The sequence below is a fragment of the Dufourea novaeangliae genome, unplaced genomic scaffold (genome assembly GCF_001272555.1).
Source record: "Dufourea novaeangliae isolate 0120121106 unplaced genomic scaffold, ASM127255v1 scaffold68, whole genome shotgun sequence".
NCBI classification, from domain to species: Eukaryota; Metazoa; Arthropoda; class Insecta; order Hymenoptera; family Halictidae; genus Dufourea; species Dufourea novaeangliae.
Window position 1 is genome coordinate 128,810 of NW_015373952.1, and position 24,285 is coordinate 153,094.

Sequence of the window (24,285 nt, forward strand, 5' to 3'; positions counted from 1 at the left end):
ACTTGACGTTACAACCCTTAACTTCGGCTGGTGAGGTATACCTGCGATCACCTGCGAACTGGGCGATACCCTGCCATAAACCGTTTCGGCCGTCGATGACCAGGATCGGTTCAGTGACCTAGTGACACAGGTTTGCAAACTGCAGGTGAATTTCCGAAAGGGTGAGTTCTGATCAATTTATTGCTGATTATTATTTTCTTAATTTAACGCAAGCTATGGCTTATTTTTGGCGATAATTCTGCAAGTTTCTGTACCTAACTTTTTCTTCGGGCTTTTTTGAAGGAACTTATTCATCATCAGTAACATTGTTGACCGTTATTAACCCCTTAATCTACAACTACGGGCATAGCCTGTAGTAGATGATCGGATTAAACGTAAATATTACGGGCATAGCCCGTAATACGATAATCGGGCCAAATATAAATATTAGCGGCGGCGCCCTCCTAAAGTTATAAATATTAGTGGAATATGTGATAAGTATATCGTAGGTTAATGGGTTAAACTACGAATTTTTATACCAATACCGAATTACGATCACTTCTCGTTCATTCTCTGTTACATTACCTTTTCGTTCACACGTTATTCGAAAGGGAAATTTACAAATTCGTAAAAAGGAATTTACAAAATAGCAAATGAGCATTCGTTATTTTACGTTACACATAATTTGCCTACATTTACGTTTTATTCATTCATATCTTTAAATAACCAACTGCTGATGATAAAAAGTATGATTTTATTTGTTACGTCTTTTTTATTTGCTATTATACGCAGTTTCCTGCGATGCATGTTGACCTACTTGTTTGGAGCTTCGTCGTACAAGCGTTGCGCGTAACCACCGCTAGCGCGGGAATTCGGCTGGCAAACTCGCGTTCTGATTGGTTGCGGTTTTTCGTTAATATCTCGGTAACGAAGCCTCAGTTTACATTGTTGCTAAGAAGAAGTTGTTCCGATTCACCGCCCGAGTGCCCCATTTCCGGGTCGGAGGACATTTTTGGGACACCCTGTATAGAACCACAAACTCAATTTATTACGGTCTCATCAAATGTGCAACATTACTTTTCTCCGACTGAAGATTATATAAAAAATTGTCGCAAACATCGTAAACTGTTCATAGGATCTTGCCATTATACCAGGCAGATCGACATCCGACTTGTGAATCTACATTACTTTTAAATCCTACTTCAATAAATTGGGACACCTGTAAAATTAAACTTACTGCAAAATGAAATGTATACTGGCAGGCTTTGAATACGCCAGCTACTTGGTTTTATTTTGACCCTGAACGGAAAAAGACGCAAATATATTGCTAAGGAAGTAAAGCTGTAGTCCAAAGTATTTCCACAACTGGAATCGTCAAATTGAATCCTGGATGTCAGGTGTTACGTTCCGAACAAAATTCTGTTTTTTTTTTGTTTCTTTTACTTTGGCTGTGATGCGTTACGATAATGCATAACATTGTGGGAGCTCCCTAATCGAACGCAGTACGGTCTTTGATGTTTATAAGATAGTTTTTCTCAATGGCGACGCAAATAAGCTTGTATATATAACGCATTCTTTTCCATGGAGTCAACGTGGTCCCACGCTCAGACCGCTTGATTGTAACGCGAGGTAGATATTTACTTCGCCGAACTGCCGAATGTAAACCTCTGGCGTCCGGTCCGATAAAATATCGAGCATCTCGAACTTTCTTCTTCGTGTGCGCAGTGAAGATCAAAATTATAATCTAAATTGTTATACAACTCGTAGTTTTGATTTCAAATTCTAAATCATATATCGAACTCCGTTGCTACACATCGGTCAGCCCATTACCTACTATATATGTAATTCGTATGTAAGAGGAAAGGCATATTTGATTTTAACATTTATTATCTGTCTCATCGGATAATGGTCATGTTCATGTACCATTTAATTAATTGTGGAAGTTATGCCTTTCTCTCTATTGGCGTCATATGAATTGGGAACATTCCGCCTACAACTTTATCAAAATTCAGCGTACAGTTAGCATATCAAAACGTAGAAAATATTCCCATAGCAGTGACTGAAAGAGTAAAGGAATTAATTCGGAGAAACAAAAGAAAGAAAGATAGAATTACAGGAGGAAGGATATACACGCTCCTATCACAGGTTCAGTTAACGAATCACGGTCCTCAACGCACTAATCTCGCAGCCTGATTCGTCAGGCACCACAGTAATGCAGTGTAAACAAATTCGGACTAGGCCCACTCTGGTCTCTTCCGAGGGTACAACGCTGCAACACTTTTCGATGTACAATCGCGAGGTGCGTGTCGAAGGGTCCGTGAGGTGTTATTTGAGACAGAGTTTCGTTCGCGCTAGCCTAAGAGCTAGAAAATACGACAAAAGGACTCATAAGCTTACGAAAATTCATTTTATTGTTTAAATATTTTATTCTGTTTGTTTTTCTTTAGTTCATTACTTAGTGTTAACAATTATTATTAGTTTCAATAGTTCTATTTCGTGACTCTATTCAATTCGACATAAATTCCGTATTTAAATTCAATTAATCGCAGTGCGTGTGTGTTCTTCCTCATTAGGTTCGCTTTTGAGAACACCCAGAAATTAGATACCAAAAGGAAAGGAGGAAATTCCAGGAATTTCGCAAAAAGGGAAATTTTGTTTGAAAATCGTGTCCAACACTGTTAAAATCTAGGTGAGTCGTTTCCCTTACTCTTCCAGATCAATTCGCGATAAATACTAAAGACGGGTAAATTCCAGTAGTTGAGTTACAACTGTGGGGTTTCCCTTACTGGAAATTATTTGTATTTTACAATTTGTATACGCGTATTTGTTTGTCTTTGAAATCTAAAATACAAACCGTTCCGTATATGTATACCGAGCAACTGTGTGTAATAGTATTCTTTTGGCGATAACCTCTGTTAAATATTTCTTCTTCTCATTATATTCATATGTTTCTTTTTATGTTCATTCAATCGTGTATATCCTGAGCTATTGAGTTGTACACGATTTAAAATTTTATACTATTATTATTATATCATTTTACCAAAGTTAATGTATCAAAGTTCCTATTATAATTCAATATATATAATTCTTTGTTTCTAAATTCAACCCATTTACTTTCTTTTATATTACCTAGTATTTATCTTCCCTAATTTCCACACAAGGCGATCTGGTGAAAGGGCCCGTATGGGACTAAAGTATCGACGGACCCAAAACAAAAATAAAAACCTTAATTGATTGTGTTCTAGATTTTATCGTTCACAGTTGGTTGGGGATATTTGTTCGTTGCTGTTCCGGGTAAATTCTAACGAAATTTGCATTAGCGAGTCGCACGCGTGTTCGCTCTGTAACTAAACAGACGCGTCACGTTACCAAAAATTCACATCAATTCGATTCCTACGTTTTTGTATTGTATTATTCCACCAAAGGCATAGTAGTCGTAATTACCCATTTACACGCTCGCGCCTCGCATGTAACACAGGCAACAATAGATTCTATTCAGTTGAAGGCACTAAAAACAATCGAGACTTTTAAAAGAGTTAAATACTACCCATCAGAATCATATAATTTATCAATAGATATACATGAACATAACCGACAAAGAAAAATATACTACCAATGTAGATGATCTCCCAACGGCATTATCACTAAGGGAACTGTAACAGGAAGCAAACAGATTAGCAACTCATCAAACATTACTTCAACATTTTCAAATTTCAACTTTTTCCTCTGTCGGAGACATAATATTGATTCTGCTTATGATAAATTTATTATTGGTTATAAAGTTTTTTAAAATTTGTCAACTAGTAAGAAAATTGTAACTTTCCAAGGAAAATAACACTTAACAATAAACATTTCGGGACCTGTTGAATCTTGTTCTGGACCAAATCCTATGAAACATAGTGCTACCGTTTTTTAGAGGGATGAAGTTGCGGAATTCCCTCCACTAGATCGTTTTTACATGGAGGGTGGGGGTGCGATAAGGACTCTGTTGCGGCGAGCAGCGTCCATAACGCACTCACCTATATCGCGTAAATAGATTGCTCGCGGTTCACGTTTTGTTCTCCTTCGTCTCCGTGCTCGACGGTGCCCCCTCGCGTTTGTATATATTGATCGTTCGAGCGATGTATCCTCCTTGTCTTGTCTTGTCTTGTCTTGCCTTGTCTTGCTTTGTCTCGTCTTCGAACTGCCTTGTCACGCCTCGTCACCTTTTTTTGTACACTTCTCGGAACGTGTACCGAAACACGTGCTCCACGTGAATTAAACGAGGTAACAGTACCACTAATTGACCGTCTCATTTTTTCTCCGTTCACCACGATATCTCTTATTCTATTCTCACACGCTCAAACAGACTTCGAGCCTTTAAAAGGGAGGATTTCGGGACTCTCGAGAGTCAGTAGCAAGTACAACATCTGAATGTCAAGGACAGTCGCGATCCAATCTTTCCGAGGCGAGGGCACGAGGACCATCGCTGTACAAACAGGGTACTACGGCACTTGGAAAAATCAGTTACGAATGGGCACTATACTGAAACTCGGAGTAGTTGTGCGCAGTTTTGGTGGCCCTATTGTTACAGGCAGGAGCTATTCAACATGGCGGCCGGAATGTGAAACCTCTTCAACGCACAACGCCCCATCGGAACCTGAAAGTTATATAATGTGCTAAAACATCCCTGATTTGTAGGACTTTACAGTTTTAACAGACGAAAATATCCAAAACTGGTCACCGGTGATGGGGGGGGAGGGGGGGGGGCAGCATGGGAACCATTAAGATAGTTGAAGTGAACCTGTATGTATCCATCATCGGCAGGACATGAGAGACCCCTGGCACTGGCCAGGCGAGTCATTGGCGGCCGGCTTGGGGGAACATCAGGGCCCGTTCATAATTTCGGTAACCCACTCGGACCACCTCCTCGTAATAGTTCCTGGGACCCCGTGGGGCGGAAACCGGGATTGGGGGACTGACCTCCACCCCCCCCCCCTCGGGATTGATGCTCTTCGGGATGCTAACAGCCCGGGTGGCGCTCGGGTGCGGATGGAGCAGCGTGCCCGAGAGGTCGCGATGCACCGCTCGCATACCGACGTAAGCGGGGTACGAGTGATAGGGAGTGAATGTGTGTGTTGTGAGTGAGAGAGAGGGCTACGGCCGGTTCCAGGGGGATATTCTCTCGAGGCTAATCAAGGGGTGAGTAGTAAACCCCCCGACCTAGGTGGTGTGTAATGTCAGTACCTGACCCCTGTGCGGAAGGGGCTCGCCCTGTAAAACGCAAGTTTAACGTGGGAGAACCGCTTGCATGCCGCTGACTGAAGCCTAGCCGGGGGTTGAACCCGGGACACTGGGCGTGGGTGTGGCGGGGAGGGGGGGGGGCTGGTCAGCAGCCCTGCATAGCCTATGTCGTGTGGACTGAACTATCGCAACGTCTAGGCTGAGGTACGGGTCTTGGAACCGCTCGGATCGGGACTCGCCTGTACGATAGGGGTGACGTAAAACCTTTCATATCCTCATGGCGTGAGCTTATCCCATAATATTTTTGTAGAATCACTAGGGGCAGATAGGGCTGACTACCCGAAATGCCGCTTCTCGGTATCTGCCCATGTAACTAGGTACTTCTTACTGGGGGATAGTACTCCCACCGCGGTGGGGTTCCCATGATGGGCGAACCCGAAAGAATTATGGGCGCAGGTGGTGGGCAAGAAAGAGCGGAGTAAAGCCGCCAAAGCGGCAGGACCTCCCGCGTCCACGGAGGCAAAGGAACCAACACCCCCAAGAGGGGAAGGAGTCTAAAGAGGGCAGGCGCCACCGCGCGCCAAAGAGGGCTGCAGTCACCCTGACTGTGGCCCAAGGGAACAAGACGTCCTACTTGGACGTCATGTCGAGCCCAAAGGGGCCACGAAATTGGAGGAGCTGGGGATCGTGGACCTCCGTTACAGAAAGGGTTTAACGAGGGCCACGATCCTCGAGGTCCTGGGCCCGGATAGCGCTGCGAAGGCGGATGCATTAGCCTCTCGCCTAGTAGTGGGGTTTGATGGGTCGGTCGTCCGTGTGGACCGCCCGGTTAAGAGCGCGGCGGTCCGCGGTAGCGGCCTCGCCGAATCGGATGCAACCGAGGAGGCGAGGGCTGCAATGGTCAACGTATGCAATTGCCAGGTCGGGGAGATAAGGGTCGGCGAAATATGTCGATCCCGCTCCCGCTTGGGCGCGATTTGGGCAAGGTGCCCAATAGCGGTGGCGAAGCAGTTGCAGGAAGCCAGTCGCATTACGGTGGGCTGGGTGCCTGCAAGGGTGGAGCTCATCGCGGCCAGACCACTGCGATGTTACCGCTGTCTAGAGACGGGGCACGTCAGACAGCGGTGCGGAATGCAGCGAGGACAGCAGGGACGACGACGCGTTTATGGCCGCGACAATTGTTGCGTCCTGGCCGGAAGTGCCGGAGGGGCAGATCGTGGACCTCGATCGGGAGGCCGAATGGTTCCGGGACACTATGACAGCGGCATGCGACGGTGGCATGCCCCGGGCCAGGAAGCCTCCGCGACGCGCGGTCAATTGGTGGACGGAGGAAATTGCCGTCCTGCGGGAAGCGTGCGTGGCGGTAAGACGCCTGTACACCCGCTTGCGCTGGAGGCAATGGAGGAGGAGCTGCACTTCGCCTACCAGTAGGCATGGGGGGCGGCACGGACAGCCATAAACAGGGCCAAAGCCGGCGCCTGGGACGAGCTTCTCGGCCCGCTGGACTGTGACCCATGGGGGCGGCCGTATCGGTTGGTCTTCGGACGAATCCTACCCGCGGCGCTCCCGGTCACGGATAGCATGGAGCCTCGGATGCTCGGGAGGGTGGTGGACACTCTATTGCCGGACGAGCCGAGCCCTCCCCAGCTTCCGGTCCCGGCGTTGTGTACCGACGATCAGAGAGTCACAGTGGAGGAGCTCGGCGATACCGTCCAACGCCTCGTAGCCCGTAACACAGCCCCGGGGCCCCACGGCATACCCGGGCGTGCTTGGCTGATGGCCCTACGCGTCCTTGGGCCCAGGCTGCGACGGCTGATGGACAGCTGCCTGCAGACTGGGCGGTCGCCACTTCTGTGGAAGCGCGCGCGGTTGGTCCTCATCCTCAAGAAAGGAAAGCCCGCAGAGTTGCCCTCGGCGTACCGCCCGATGTGCCTTCTCGACGACGTCGGGAAACTTTTCGAGCGTGTGCTCAATTCCCGGCCCGCAGTGGGTCTGTCGGGCGATCTGGACAGCCTGGCTGATAGCCAATACGGCTTTCGCGGTGGACGGTCGACGCTTCATGCGATCGACCAGTTGAGGTCCATCGCGGATTCGGCCGTATCCCGGGGCAGGGTGGTATTGGTGTGAGTTTGGACATCACCAATGCCTTCAACACCCTGCCCTGGGACCGCATTAGGGGCCGGGGGGGGGGGGGGTCCGGGGGGGGGGGGGTTCCGGGAGCACGGGGTCCCTCCCTACCTGCGCGCCGTGCTGTTCGGCTACCTGTCGGAACGCTCCATCGAGTACTCCGGTCGGGACTGGGTGCTTGTAAGGGGGATCACCAGCGGAGTGCACCAGGGTTCCAGCCTGGGTCCGACCCTCTGGAATGTGGGTTACGACGCGGTGCTGCGGAGGGCCCTTCCTCTCGACGCGAGCGTCGTTTGCTATGCGAACGATACGCCCGTGGTCGTGACAAGGAGGGACTGCGTGGTGGTCTGGGTTAGGTTGGCAGCCGTTGTCGCAAGGGTCGGTGATCTGGGGCTGGGTATTGCACCGCAAAAGACAGAGGCAGCCTGGTTTCATGGGTTGTCTTTGTCGCGACGCCCGCCTAGGTTGCGGATCCAGGTCGGTGATGGCTGGCCAGGTCGAGATTGGGGACAGGTGTAAGTACCTGGGTCTCGATCTCGACAACCGCTGGCGTTTCGAGGGCCACTTTTACCGTCTGGTTCCTCGGGTGGACGGGTTGGTGACTCTTTTCGGTCGTCTCCTGCCCAACATCGGGGGGCCGGAGGGGATGGCCCGCCGCCTCTACGTAGGGGTGGTGCGGCAATGGCGCTATACGGGGCACCCGTGTAGGCTGGCGAGCTGGTGGTCCGTTGCCGAAGAGGCAGACAAGACCTCCGCACTTTACAGCGGAAGATGGCCATCGGGCTCATCAGGGAATATCGCACTATCTCCCACGAGGCAACAATACTGCTGGCGGGGGTTGTCCCCTTTGAGTATATCGTCCCCGACGTATATCGTCGACAGAAGGTCTACCGTCGTGCGGGACACCCCCCGCCGCTGGACGTGGTGCAGGCTTGGAATCGTCGGATCCGGGAAATCGCCCGCCAAGCGTGGCGGATGCAGTTCGAGGGGAGCTGCGCTACGCGAAGACGGGGTTGGGGCGATCTTGCCGCGCTTGTATGCGTGGCTGGATCATGGGCATGGGAGACTGATCTACCGCCTCACGCAGATGGTCACCGGGCACGGATGCGTCGGTGAGTATCTGCATAAGATTGGGGCGGAGGCGACGCCGGAATACCGTTTGTGCGGCGACGATGTAGACTCCGCACAGCACGTTCACCGGCGAACAACGGGCACTCCTCCAGCATGTCATCAGTTGGGACCTCTCATTGCAGGTCGTGGTGGATGCCATGGTCTGCGACGAGGGGCCTTGAAATGCCGTGACCTCATTTCGTGAGGAGGTGGTGTTACGGAAGGAGGCTGACGAGCGGAATCGAGAAAGAACCAATCCCGCTCGTGGCATAAGACGGAAGGAGAGGAGGGCTCGGAGGCGATAATTCACTGACGCCTCTGTGAAAGCCCTGCCACTCCCGGGAAGGGGGGATTGGCACCAGGGGCCCAAGGGCCCCATAGCACGTGCACCCCCCCCCCCCCCCCCCAAAATTGCGGTGCATGGGCATCGCGAGCGGGAGAATTGCTCTGCGAGCGCACGAGTTTGGAGGGTTATAGCCGCGGTGACCCCTCGTGCTGCCCGCTGGGCGACAGAGCGGGGGGGGGGTGACACTAGGGGTGTCACTCCTGTCGTGGCCAGCTCAAAGAAGAAGACAGTGTCGGGTGGTGACCCCTCGACACTGTCAGTGGAGGCGGAGGGACGGCTGGAATCCGTCCTTGGGGGGGGGGGGGCTTGGCCCCCTCATCACAAGGTGTGTGATTCCCCCTTCTGGGGAAGAGCATGGGCGGGGTCGGCTGCGGAAGTCATAAGAACTGCGGTTTCCGCGGCCGGCCTGTCGCCCGAGTGGGTCACCGAGGAGTTTCAGTGGGTAGACACCCACACAGGCCGTCTCCGCACCCCCAGCGGAGGCGGTACGCCTGTTGAAGATTTCTCCTCGAAAGAAAAAGATAGTTAAACTGAAATCGGGAACTTGCTACGGTGTAAGCCACGTGGAAGATTTTACTTAGGTCTGGGTAAGACTCGGTCTGTGGGTGAAGCAAAGAGTGAGCCGGTACTCACTTTGGAGACGAAGGATCGGTTGCCCCGACGACCATACTCCTTTAGCTAATTTTATCAGGTAGGGATGGGACGATCCTAGTGACTCTCCGCCCCCCGCGCGAGTACTTTCTCGCCTTCATGTGGCCCGGGCCTAAAAAAGTTGGTCGGGTTGGAAAGCCGGGGGAAATAATCTCCCCGGGTAAAGCCCACCGCAGCCCTATTGCAGGGCTGTGAGATAGCTACCGGCGCTAGAGCCACAGCTGCGGCCTTGGGGGGGGGGGGGAATCGCACTTCCCCTCTCCCGGGAGACCTGAGCATTAACTAACTAACTAGGTCTGGGTAACCATGGAGAGGAACATCAAGGAGGCACAAACTTTTTTCCGGAGGTTTAACGCCTTTATGAACGACAGGAAGGATTGATTCGTCCCAACACCTCAAGGAATCGAGCTGGGATGACTGATGGTGGGGCGTTACGAGGGCTTGTGGCCACGAGCAGTAATCAGAGAAACATCTGCCCATATGTGTGTCCTCTTTCTCGGTGACATTAGAAGGTCGGTTACCTTGCAACTGACATACGTTTGGAACCTACCCTCCCGATTCTATGACCTGCAATGGCAGGCGTTAAAAGTGAACCTGCGGGATATCAAACCTCGATCGAGTAGATTGGAATGGTATGTCAGAAGAATGGTATAAGTGGTGATGGAGAGGAGGATCAGCTGGATTGAGGATGATTGGATCTACCAAGTTGCGAACGCAGGGGCTGGCATCCAGGACAGAATAATGCTGAAGCCAACACTTCCTAGACGTCGCCGACCATTGGCTGAAGGTGGGCTACGCGGTGCCCAACAACTAATTACATTGGTCAACATGATTTTTGTCCCAACAATTACACTGATTCCTATAGATTTTTTTGTGCTGAATACGAATCCGTAAACAGTTTTTTCTCATCATCCTCTGTTTCCGAGAAATTTGCTTTAAAAAAAAATGCAAATTTTCAAACTTGAACTGTTATTCAGTTGATTGTTGCGTCAGATTATTCTGTAAACTCTCCCGAATAAAATGATATACGTTGTTATCGTATTACACGTTATACGTTATTATCAACATTTAAACATGTTTAAACAACGATCAAAGGAGAAAAGACACCCGAAATGCAACCATTTTTACAGATATTTTTCAATTTATTTCAGAATGTAAGGGTGCAGGACATAATCTGACTGCGTCAGCGGATACAGTAAATATTTTCTTCCGGAAAGCATTAATAGAAATGGTAAGACACATTTTGTGTTCAATACAGAAGCGAAATAGTTTTGTAAAACCTGCGACCCTGGCAGTGGTACTCAAAGGTGGCAAGCGCAGGCGTTCGACTGTCGCCTTTGAGTACCACCGCCAGCGTCGCAGATTTAACTAAACTATTTCGCTTCTGTATTGAACACAAAACGTTTCTTATCATTTCTGTTAATGGTTTCCGGAACGAAAATGCTTACTGTTTCTGCTGACGCAGTCAAATTATATCCTGCACCCTTACTTTCTGAAATAAATTGAAAAATATCTGTAAAAATGTGCGCATGTCGGGTGTCCTTTCTCCTTTGATCGTTCTTTAAACATATTTAAATGTTGATAATGCAATAACAACGTGTATCATTTTTTCGGGAGAGTTTACAGAATAATTTGACGCAACAATCAACTGAATAACTATTAATGTTTGAACACAGGAAATGTTCAAAGTTGAAAAATTGCATTTTCTTTTAAGTCAAATTTCTCAGATACTGAGTGTGGTGGCAAAAAACTGTCCACGGATTCGTATTCAGCACAGAAGAATCTATAAGAATCAGCAACTAGACGTTCGAAGACAAACAAAAAGTTAAATTTTGTTGACCAGTGTTATAAGTACACAAACAACTTTGACACGACACCCGTACTTACACAGTTTTCTCTTTTTGTTTTCTTTTACTATATATTGAGGACGTTTGCCTTTGTCAGGTGAAAGCATCACGAAAATCGCTATGTTTCATCTTGGGGGGCGGTGGGGATTTTCTTTCATACCTCTTGCTTTAATAGAACTGTTCAACAAATTTGAACTTTATTTCGTTTTTGTAACCCCTAATAAGCGTTTATGATAGATACTCATGAGCTGAATACGAATCTGAAAACCGTTTCTTTCCAGCACGTCCAGTTTTTGAAAAAATCAGTTTTAAAAACAATTTCAAATTTTCAACTTCGGAACTGTGTTGTGCTTTGACAGTAAAAGTTATGCAATTTCCTTTGACACGAAATAATTCTCTGGACTCTTCCCAACAAAATGATATCAATTATTATTATATTTTAGATATAGCCGCCGTGTGTTTTCCTGAATTATTTCGCTTCCCTATTTAAAGCAAAACAGACTTTGTAACTTTAGATTTTCTCCTAGACCTTCAGTTTTGAAGTAAATGAAAGAATATCAGCAAAAAGTGGTGCGTTTTCGGTGTCCTTTTCACTTTAAACATGATTGAAACATATTTAGATGTCCATAATACAAAACTAATTTATATAATTTCGCTCGGAAGAGTCTAGAGAATTATTTCGTGTCAAAAGCAATTGCATAACTATTACTGTAAAAGCACAACACAGTTCCAAAGTTGAACATTTATAATTTTTTAACAAACTGATTTTTTCAAAAATTGGACGTGCTGGAAAGAAACAGGTTGCAGATTCGTATTCAACTCATAAAGGTCTATCAGAAACGCTTTTTGAGGAGTGCACAAATTTTTAAGTGTTAAACAGTGTAGTTTCAGAGCTCGCACCCAGCAAAGGAAAACGCCCTTACGTTTCGTTATCTCTCGAGTAAGTGGTGGAGTACAACCCCGTTCCCACGGCGTAGTGACCAAAAAACTAGGAAGCGTGACGCAAATTCAACCGTCGAAGATTCTCTGATATGGAAATTTCATAGCATCCCCTCCAATTTCTAGGCCTATATAAACCCATTGATTTCAACCCTCTGGGGATCAGAACAGTACCGTGGCCTTTAGAGTCACGTCGCGTCACGTTCTTGAGAGTTGGTCATTACGTTAGTGAGATCGGGTCAAAGTACCCTTTCGAATCCAGTTAACCTTGTAGTAAACCGCGAAGACTTTGTCTGTAATCCGGCTAAAATTGTTACTTGGCATTGCTCTGTAAAGTCCATACCCGCAACCCCCGCATTGCCAGTGCATTAACACCGAGTACACGTTTATTCGGTAATATTTATTGTTTTTTTATTACTTCACACGCTCTTTATCGCGATGACACTACAGAACACATTTGTAACCAAAGACTGATTACTTAATATACGGTTTCATTTTATAATTCAGTGTAGTTACTTTTCAACTCATAACACGAACCAGAAATCATTAGTATTATTGATATACTAGTTTCCTCTAGTTAAGAATAATATCAGCTTGACCGTTCCCACAACAATATAACTTTACCGATCGAGTTGTAATAATTATTAATTCAAAAGTTACGAGGCACCAACTAACATTGCCTAACGGCTCCTCGATTTCGCAACAGGTTCATCCGCGAATCTTGACCAATCCTGCGGCTCCCTGATTTCGCATCAGGTTCGTCTGTACAGATTGTCCAGCCTCCTCGCAGCTCCTCAGCTACGCGCTGAGTTCGTCTGCAAAATCACATCGTAGTAGGGGTGTGTGGGTATCCGACATTTCGGGGTCGGGTTGGAAATGAAGAGTGGGTACGAGCCGGTACCCGACAGATAGGAATGTTCGGGTAGTTTGATCGTCCCGGGTAGCTTGATCGTCCCGGGTAGCTTGATCGTGTCGGGCTGGTTGCCTGGGCCAGCCTGACACATTCGAGTCAGATCGGCAAAAGTTGACCGGGCTCGGACGAGTTCTAGTTCTTCCGATACTCGAGATTCGATCCGTATCACGTTCATAATGCGATCCTTGGTATATGTATGTACTCTTTTTTAGACAATTAATTACTCGGCATACATATGCAAAATCTTTATAACTTTCATGAGAGAAAATAATATTTGTAACACATTTATTTATTCAGATTAAACTTCTCTCGATATAATCTTTATATAAACGATATAAACTACGAATTAAAGAAACGAAACAGTAAATAATGTAAAAATAATATAATTTCAAAAAAATCTCTGCAATAAATAGTAGAATAATAGTGAAATAATAACTTAATCGCGAGAGTATAAAAACTATGTACAGTGATTACTGGATAAATTAATCACAAATGGAGACGCCACTAAAAGAATTCTTATAAAAATGTTAATTGCAAAAAGAGTTCTAAATATTTTGCAAAAATCATGGGTACTTCTTTAGTATTTAGTGTATAGATGACAAAACCTTTTGTTTTTTAATTCTAGGCTCGACGGTGTAGACGTGAAAAATTCCACCATAAAATGACTGTGGAAATTACGTATCGGCCGTACAAGCAACGTACCGCTATTTTTTATTCAAAAATTCTAAACACAATTTTTTTGTACTTTCTTGTACATATCATAAGATCCTTGTGTTACATTTTTAATAAATTTCTTTAAAATCGTCTCCAAAGTTGGCCTACAACTGTCGCGCTACGCTTCCAGACCTAAACTTTCATTCGTCTAAATTTCCAGATATTTTAAAACATTTGGGAATCCAGACTCAGATGTCAAAACATTTAATAGCAAGAAAGATAGAGAAATGTGAATATATTTATCGGAAAGCGTAGTGTCAACTGACGTAAATATTATGGAATAATGGAAATGCAATCATGCAACAATCCACTATTATCCGCAGTGGCACAACTTTTTCAAATTCTGGTAAGGTAAAGGGGTGAAATCATATACAGGGTGGGTCAATAACTATGCCCACTTTGAATATTGCCGGTATTTGTAATAATATGAAAAAATGTTATACACAAAACTTACACGGTATAGAGGGGGGCATATTGTGACACAAACATTTTCTGCATGGGTGAAGGCATAGAGGAGATTTGAAGGTCATCTCTATTTTTTTTAATGGAATGCTATATTTTTTTTATCGCGATGTGATAGCCGGTGTTGAGACGACTTCAGCAAGCTATCATTGAAGGTCATTCAAGGTCAAATGTGGTAGTAAAATAAACTCTCTTACATTACTGGCGAACGATATGCACACTTTATACGAAGTAGATTGGGGACTTTATTAGAAAATGTACCACTAAACGTTCGCCAAATGATGTGGTTACAGCACGGCGGGTGTTCAGCACATTATGCTCGGAGAGTAAGAGATGGACTGAACGAACTTTACCCAAATAAATGGATAGGACGTGGAGGATTAGTTTCTAGGCCACCTCGTTCTCCTGATTTAACTCCATTGGATTTTTTCCTCTGGGGAGCAATGAAAAATGCTGTTTATCAAGAAATACCCACTACACCAGAAAATATGAAACAATGGATAATTGCAGCATGTGGTAGAATAAGTTCAGAAACGATAAGACATATACGTGATGCAGCTGTACGAAGATTGCAACTTTGCATTGACGCAAACGGTCACCACTTCGAGCATCTCCTGTAATGTAAGAAAGTTTATTTCAATACCACACTTAACCTTGCATGACCTTCAATGATAGCTCGCTGAAGTTGTCTCAACGCCAGCTATCACATCGCGATAAAAAAAACAGAGCATTCTATTAAAAAAAATAGAGATGACCTTGAAATTTCCTCTATGCCTTCACCTACGCAGAAAATGTTTGTCACAATATGCCCCCCTCTATACCGCGTACGTTTTGTATATAACATTTTTTCATATTATTACAAATAACGGTAATATTCAAAGTACACATAGTTATTGCTCCACCCTGTATGTTCCATGTAAAATAAAGATTATATCGAGGGAAGTTTAATCTGAATAAATAAACGTGTTCCAAATATTATTTTCTCTTATGAAAGTTATAAAGATTTTGCATATGCTTGCCGAGTAATTAATTGTCTTAAAAAGAGTACATACAAATTACGTGCCCGTAATTTCGGGTACCCGCACAGCCCTACATCTTAGTGATTTCCCAATTTCGCATCGGGTTCGTTCACGCGTTTCACCTTCATGCGGCTCCCTGATTTCGCATCAGGTTCGTTCGTACGTGACTCCATTCCTTGCTGCCTGATTTCGAATCAAGTTCATCCTCGCTTTCAAACATCCCTGCGGCTCTCTGGCTTCGCGTCAGATTCGTCCGCGCACCTTACTAATAAACTGATTCCATATTCCTTGGAAAACCTACACTCGTCGGCCTCTCGCGTTGCTACGTCCCGGGCTCTTAACAATGAAAAAATTATCTTTCACTTTCAATAAATTTATTTCAAAAAATGTATTTATCCGTGGTGTTTCGAATAAAGGTAATTCAAGTTATTCGAAGTTTCGAATAACAGATAAAACAAATTATCATTTATTCGACTTTATCTAGATAAAAATTTTCCCATCTCTGCACCCTACCTCAGCATACATAAACACCAAACTAGTGCAAAATGGGATTTCGGATTTTTGATGCTTAAGGGGGGAGACTACTTTCGGGCCAACTCCGAATTGATCGAAGCGCTGATCTAAACACTCGGACGCTAGCGGAAACACACAATCGATATTTGGGACGGGCATTACCTACAAATGAATTTGTACTATGACGCTCCGAACAAGCAAGTCGGCATGCATCCCAGGAAACCGCGTATAATAGCAAATAAAGAAAACATAAAAAATCGAACTGTTTATCATCTTTCGTTTGATATTTAAAGTGATGAATGAATGAAACATAAATGTAAGAAAATCATATATAACGTAAAAAGACGAATACACAATTATTTTAAATTGTAAGTTTCCTTCTCAAATAACGTATTAACGAAAAGGTAATGTAATATTGATCGTTGTTCAATATTGACATAAAAATCCGTAGTTCAGTACCGGGCTACAGTGATATTGATTACAAATAATTGTCTTTAAGAAACCCGAAGAAAAATGTAGGTACGGAAACTTGCCGAATTATTGACGTGAAAAAGTCATAGGTTGCGTTAAATTAAAAAAACAACAATCAAGAATAAATTGAATAGAACTCACCCTTTCAGAAATCCACCTGCAGCTTGTAGACCTGTGTCAGTAGGTCACTATACCGATCCTGCTCATCGACGGACGAAATAGTTTATGGTTGGTGAGAGCTAGTGCACAGCTGGTCGCAGATACACGGCACCACCGAAAAACGTATTGACAAGTGCGGTCAGGTCAACGCACTGACGGTGTTTATTTCAATGTACGGTCACTAACAATCTTCACTTGTCAAAATCATGTTATTTACTTTAAATAGTTTTGTTATTTATCGTGTTGCTCCTACGTTAATTTATTGTTATAGAGGAATGTGTTGTTCCTACGTTAAGAAAAATACCAAAATATTCGTGCGACGAATACACGTTTCACTGTCACTGAATTTCACGAGATACTGTCTGTGATTTTTCCCAAGGAGCTTCTTCTACCGCCAAAACTCCGTAGTAAAACTTTAGGTGGGAATATGTTGGGACCAATGACAATTTAGGACGGTTTCCCGATTGCGGATCGCCTACGTCACGCAACTCACAAGATGCGAGCGGGCAAAAGACCAATGCACAATAACTGCTCCCTTCGAAGCAACCCTTGAAGTACCATAAATTTACCAACCAGAGTGCCAGCCAGATCTCCCAGGAACAATGTCCTTACTCGCAAGACAGCGCAACATTGGGCTGTTGGCCATCTCTAACTTTCACGCATCTGTTTCATATAAATGTTCCTGTAGGCCATCGATAGCCCAAAGACCCACCCTGGTCTTTCGTCAGGGTTTACCAGAAGTGAGTTTCCCAGATTTTGATGCAATCACGTATACGTTCGTCGGCTTAAATAATGTTTTTTCAACTATTGGTCCAAATTGTCCAGTTGCTTCTTGCAAGACCATAAACACAGGCGATAACAATCTTCCATCAGCAGTTATTATTGGTTGTATTGTATAACTATGTGTCGTTGAAGATACAGATTGTACAACACATTCTACTTTTCTTTGGCCTTCCACTGCTAAGGTTCGTCCAGAATGTATTTCTAATTGAAATCCACTCTGGTCTGAATTGTATATATTCTCAGGTCCGTATTCAGCAATCAAAGGCAGTTCATTAACAAAGTTTGTAGCTTTGACCTCCAAGACTTGATCATTTTCCATTGTTTTTCGTGTAACAAATTTGGTTACTTTTCGTGAAACAATGCGATTAGCTTTTTTAAAATTACTTAACCATGTTCTAGAAGCTTTAAATACCATATTATCATTACCCTGTTCCTTATATGCCTTCAAAGCCCATCGTCGAATATTTCTCTCATGCAAAATATAACCGGCATCAAGAGCTTTCCTCACATTTTTGATTACATACTCGGAAATTTGTGCTAATCTTTCTCGTCTGGTACCTCCTGCTTCAACTTGTAGAGCCCATCGTCGTAATTGTCGTTCAGAAGAAACAAGTTTAAAATTATATTGAACTGTACTAAACTTTCTTTTTTTTTTCTCCGTGTTTCCAAAATGTAACTGCATTCCGCTTATACTCGACATCAACATCTTTGTCACGCTGTGAACAAACTCCTGTATATATTTCTTCTGACCAATTTTCATTTTCATCATCTTCATCAACAGCTTCAACTTCACACTCCTTAAACTGATCCAGGAAGTCTAATGATAACTCTTCCGAAACTTCGAATTCATTAAATTCAAATATGCTATCAAGCAACATTTTCTGTATGGATTCTTTCAATTGTATTTCATCCCTTGTTATAGGAGTTTCCATCAAGTACATTGTTTGAAATGTTGCTAATAACAAATTGATCACGTTCATCGGATTAATAATCATTTTCACTCACAAAAACTGTAGTTACACAGGTCAATTTATTGGCAACACTTTTAATTATTCTAAAAAGTAAAATAAATTATAAAAACAAAGAAAAGAAATTTTTTGAACAATCGAAATTGACAGTAAAGTCCACCAACTTCGAAACTCAAGTCACAATGCAAGCTCTTACTCCTGAGCACTGCGATTTATATACAAGAGCACTTGCGATGACGCTTGTTCTTTTCTTACAATACTCTATTAATAACTCTATCTTTCACAAACATAGACAAAAAAGTCTGCGAAAACATGTTTTTCAGAAAAATAACATCGCCAGAGTTATTCTTGTGCCGCTGCATACGTTCGTTGAAAAACAACAAATATGAATGACACAAGACATCACGTTTGCAAATAAACGTTGCTTTTGTAAACAAAAAGATTCATAAAAATTATATCAAATTTTTTGAGAAATCGAAATTGACTTTTATAAATTGACCATTATTTAATTGTTATTAATATATTCTCCGAAAACCGAGGCAATCGGAAGCTTAAAGAGCGGGCGTGCGCACAGGATATAAATAATAAAAAACTGCGAGACTAACAATCAGAGTGACCAAGGTCAGGCCACCATTATCGGGCCCAGTCATAACAAAATTCGTCGGTCAAAGCAAACAAGCTACGGGCACCGAAGTAGTAAGAAATCTTCAGGTTCATAAGTCGAAAGTACGAATTTTTTAGTTTTGTAACTTATTTGTAACTCTAACTTGTAAGTCCAACCACTTTTAATAGTTTGTAACTTATACTCTGCAATTTTTAGCATTTATGTATCTTGATTAAGTGTATAAGAGGTATTTGTTAAATTTTCACTATAGGATGATAGGAAAGAAATGAAAAAAGAACTTCTTTAATATTTTTACTATTTTCTTCGTTATTTCAACAATTGTAATTTCTTCGAAATGACGAAAACACGTCATCTAATAAGTTAATCCTTCTAGCTTCTCAAAAAAACTGAAGTCGTTTGGTCCAATTTTTAAAGAAGAGGGTGTATTCGCTTTTACTCCTAGCTGTATGTATTTTCGTTTGATGCAAACACACAACTTTGATGAAGATTTGAAGTATGGTAGATGTGTGTGTGTTTTGAGAAAAAAGGTAGTGCGTAATGGAACAGGTGCGAGCGCAGCGAAGATGATACACTAAGTACGCATGCGACAGCAATCAGTTGTTAGTACAAAATCTATCTCCGCTGGGCGACGAATGAAAGAATGACAGAGCGTATGCGATTAATTGTGTTCTTTTTGCGTTCTTTTTATGAAATATGTGTTTAAGTATAGAACACCTGCGTCAATTATGTCAATAAATGATCAATAAATATTGTTTCTGGGGAATACCATCTCAAGTATTTCCTATGTAATTTCATTAATTAAAGCAAATAAGCATCATTACAAGTACGAATAGAAAAGGTTTATCGTTGCACATATTAGTACGTAAATATTGTTTCATTCTCGAATCTCTCTCGGTCGCGCCATTCTTTTCTTACGTTCGGCGAGAAGCGAAATCTCGCCACGAGCTGTAGGTATTCCATCGTTCTCCTGATGGGCAGAATTGTAATGGGAACATGTGGGAACAGCGTAAAGAAACAATCGATACGATCCAGCACGTGTTGCGAGGTTACATTTACCGACTCCCTCTGTTTTATCAATGCTCGTAGTAACGCTGGCCAAAATGACTGACAAATACCATAAACGCCTCTAACGGAGGATCCTTGAACTATACCGCTGTTTATTTCTGAGTCTGGATGCGTCAAATCGTAGGAACCAAAATGTGACTTCCAGAAGTGATAAAGTGACTCAAATCGAATTTCCACGATAGTGTGATAGTGGTGTACAGGATGGTCTGCTCTGCTTTTGACGAGAAAACCATTAAATCGTGAGATATTTCACAAGATGTGACTTGAGCAGCCATCTTGTGTGTTTCCATCGGTGTCTGTCACAATCGCTCACTTTCTAGATTTCTAATTCTTTCAATTCTACGTGTTTTTTAGTGTTTATACGAACCAGACCACCCTTTAGTGAAGTCTTCCCGTGAGTTCTATACCTGTGAAGAGTTCATTTGTGCAATTATCGAGGCTTCTTTTGGTTCCTACGAAATCGAATGTCTCTCTCGTGCATCGCGACACAGCACACGGGCCACGGAGTTTCCCCCCTTAAGAAATTGAAAAGAATAAAAGGAAATTGAACTCATACGAAAGGGTGATTTTCTCGCTGCATAAATCAAAGATCGTGCCGCTCTAAAGAACCGCCGCGTTGGCTCGTGTAATCTGTCGATCGGCCTTAAATATTGATAACGTTTCGAGTCCACACACACACACAAATGCCGACACGGTGGTTCTTTAGAGCGGCACGTCCTTTGATTTGCGCAGCGAGGGAATCATCCTGTATATTTTTTTGGGGAAAATTTCCCGAAGAATTCAATGGTAATAATTGCAGAAGTGAGAAATAATTTTTTAACTATGCAAATTTATTTTAAAACGAACAGACGAAATAGTGTTTCGTCCGTGCAATTTCGCACTAGTGTGGTGTCTGAGGGTTAAGATCGATGAGAAACAGATAATAGCAGACGATCATGGATATTCATTGTACATTGTATACAGAAACAGTAAGTAATAGACAGACTTATTATTTTGAACAAAACCTTATATGAAAGAAATGTTATTCTATGCTGTTAAAGTATTTTACCATTAAAAATGATGTATTTTTCTTTGCTTCATCAATTCGGCGATATCTTGTATATGAAGAAAATGTAAAGCTTGAATGAAGGCTGTGTTACTTATTATGTTAACGAGTTTTATTTCTGTGTCTCGGACTGAAGTTTTATAAAAATCACCTGAACTGCACGCGACAATGCAATGGTAACCGGCCTGGTAGGATCGAGTGCTTTGGTGTGATGGGCGACTTGTTTAAAATACTCTCCGGCTTCAGGCAGTTGGGTTCTTGGCTCGTTAGCGATGGACCACATGATTACCGAAGGACGATTTTTGTCTCTCCGTATAAGCTCCGATAACGAGTCCTTGTGACGGGCTAGCAGGATCGGCGAGAAGTTTTCTGTGTCCACGGACGGACATTCATTGATAATTAGGAAGCCCAATCTTTAAGAAATAAATACAGTAATAACAATAAATTACAGAAGCAAATTTTTTATTTTATTCTATAAATGATTTTATGATCCCAAGAGAAATAATTATTTTTGACGAACATTAACTGTAAGAAGAACACTTAATTCTGAGAATTCGTAATTTTTCGAAAAGTTAAGCAAAAATTCTATCAAACCTGTTAATGCTTCATTGTTGCTATTACAAGTAATTTGATTTCTGTTACTACTCTATTTCTGTGGTTGTTATATTATTAAACTGAAATCCGGAAAGTCTATCGAAGTTACTGTGCAACGTACTAAACGTAAGACATACGAGTCAAATAAAGTACTGAATTTTTTGGTAATGAAATAATAAAGGTCGCTTATTATAAATTGATACAGTATTAGAAAGATGATAAGAAACATCTTACATTTTACGTTTTTATCGTACTCCATTTAACACATTACCGACCGGCAGCCTATTAATCGGCTTTTTGCCCCGACACTTATCGACCGGTAGCCTGTGAATCGGTTGTCATGGCAACCAATACTTTGTTATCTATTATTCTGGTATAAGTGTTAGATTGTACTACTGTAAGCTCCCATATTGTTATATAATTTTTTAAATGTTAGATACCCTTCGCGATAAATAAAGAGAACGATATTGGAGAGTTTTATTTACAGGAGCTGTCTGGGTCTTGTTCTGACAGTTATTCAGTAAATGATAGTGGTGATGAAAGTGATGTAATTATTCGAAAGCGACGCGGTGCAATGCAACTGGTATATAGTGATTCAGAGGACGACGATTCAAATGACGTTGAAGTCAATGATGATACAAGGACGACGAACGATGAACCAAGAATTTTGGAACCTTTCGAAGACAGCCCCGCCATAAAAATTATGCCGAGTTCTTCAGAAAGTATAATTGACTGTGCAAATTTATTCATTGGAAATGACTTTTTTGAGTACTTGGTGAGGCAATCTAATAGGTATCATTATCAAGTCGTAAATAAATATGAAATAATATCAAAAACGGGGAAATGGACAGATATAACGGTACCAGAGATGAAGACATTTTTAGGACTAGTTTAATGGGACAAGTAAAAAAGAATGCTCCTTACGACTATTGGTCAACTGATGCAAGCATAGAAACTCCATATTTCTCACAAGTAATGAGCAGGACCAGATTTTTACAAATAATGCAGAGCTGGCATTTTTGTAACAATGAGGATATTCCTCTCAATTCGAATAGGCTTGTTAAAGTTCAGCCTGTTATTGATTATTTTAAAAAAAAGTTTCATGAAGTTTATAAACCATTTCAACAATTGTCTTTGGATGAATGTATAATTCCTTGAAGAGGCAGCTTTCGATTAAAACATATAATCCAGCAAAAATAACAAAATACGGAATACTTGTAAAAGTGCTATGTGAATCGCTTGCAGGATACGTCTGCAATTTTCACGCCTATGCTGCCGAGGGAAAAAAATTAGAAGACACTGTTTTAACAGTTATTGAACCTTATAAGAACATGTGGCACCATATTTATCAAGATAATTATTACAACAGTGTCAATATGGCTAAAACTCTTCTACAAAACAAAATCCGAGTATGTGGAACTATTCGAAAAAATAGAGGTCTTCCATTATCACTCCAAACAATAAAACCTTCGAGAGATCAACATGTATTTCATAGAGACCATGATATTTTGCTAGAAGTATGGAATAATGGCAAAAGAAACGTAAATATGATTTCAACAATACATTCGGGAAAATTAATGGAATCTAGAAATAGAAATAAAAGATCAGATGGCCCAATACAAAAGCCTGATTCAATAATGAATTATAACAAATAAATAAAGGGTGTAGATCGCGCGGATCAATATCTATCATATTATTCAATTTTTAGAAAGACAAAAAAGTGGATTAAACGAGTTTAAAGCATACACAGTGCTAAATGGAAAAAAGATTAGGTATAAAAATTTCCTGCACAAAGCGGCACTTTCATGGATAGAAGATTGTGAATCTAAGGAAAACGAGGAAGATTTATTCAATACAGCAAACTTCTGAGCCCACAAGAAGAACATCCAGATTAGACCATCCAGGAAGACTATTAAATTTCGGAAAGCATAAGAGCCTTGTAAATATAGTGACTAGTGGTTGAAGTAAAAACCCTCAAAGACAATGTAGAGATTGTGCAATTAAAAAATAAAGAAGTAGAACATGTTTTGTCTGCAAATTTTGCAATGTTCCATTACATAAAGGTGACTATTTTGAGCGATATCACAGTTTAAAAAAATATTAAATTATTACTTATTTGAAGAAGATTATTATATGAATTATGGAATCTTATATAAATATTAACCTGAAAACAATTCTAATAGATAAAATAAATATTGTTTGATACTAATGTTATGGAAATATAAAAATGTTATTAGATTTAATTACCCTATAATAATAGAAAGCAAATAATATAGTAAGCACTTTCACAAAGTTGGGTTTAACATTTCTATAGGCATAAGAAAAAGCGCAAATAAGTATTCGCACGCGACAGTGTAAGCCAAAACAGAGCCGATGTCAGGGAAGTGTTTACGGCCGAATGACCGGTGAGACGTGTGTAGGACGTCCAACCCTCTACCAGTCGGTAAAGTGTTAATATACATTGTCTTGCATGTTTTTGAATTTTAAACCTTATTTGAACATTATTTGAACAGCATAGACGTACGTGGTAGAAGTCAATGATGGATGTTTCTAAAATCAAGGTTTATGTATAAAAAGAGGCATTTCGTTGAAGAAATTGCTTCCTTTATAATCTAGTAAGTTATAATTTAATCACTGCATTTGAGCCCTTGATAGTATTAATGGGGTAAGTCCATGTTTGATGAATTTTAGTTAACATCGTAGTAGATAGCCCTAACTTTACTAAATCTTGT

At 42.3% G+C, this 24,285-nt stretch overlaps 1 protein-coding gene across 1 annotated transcript in view; it reads right to left on the reverse strand.

The window, feature by feature from the left end:
- The window catches only part of LOC107186188 (beta-glucuronidase), a 124,968-nt gene that overhangs the window by 76,930 nt on the left and 23,753 nt on the right, over window positions 1–24,285 (reverse strand). Inside the window, exon 7 of the mRNA XM_015574009.1 lies at window positions 21,111–21,372. Within this exon, the coding sequence (XP_015429495.1) occupies window positions 21,111–21,372 (262 nt within the window). The remainder of the gene's footprint in view (window positions 1–21,110; window positions 21,373–24,285) is intronic.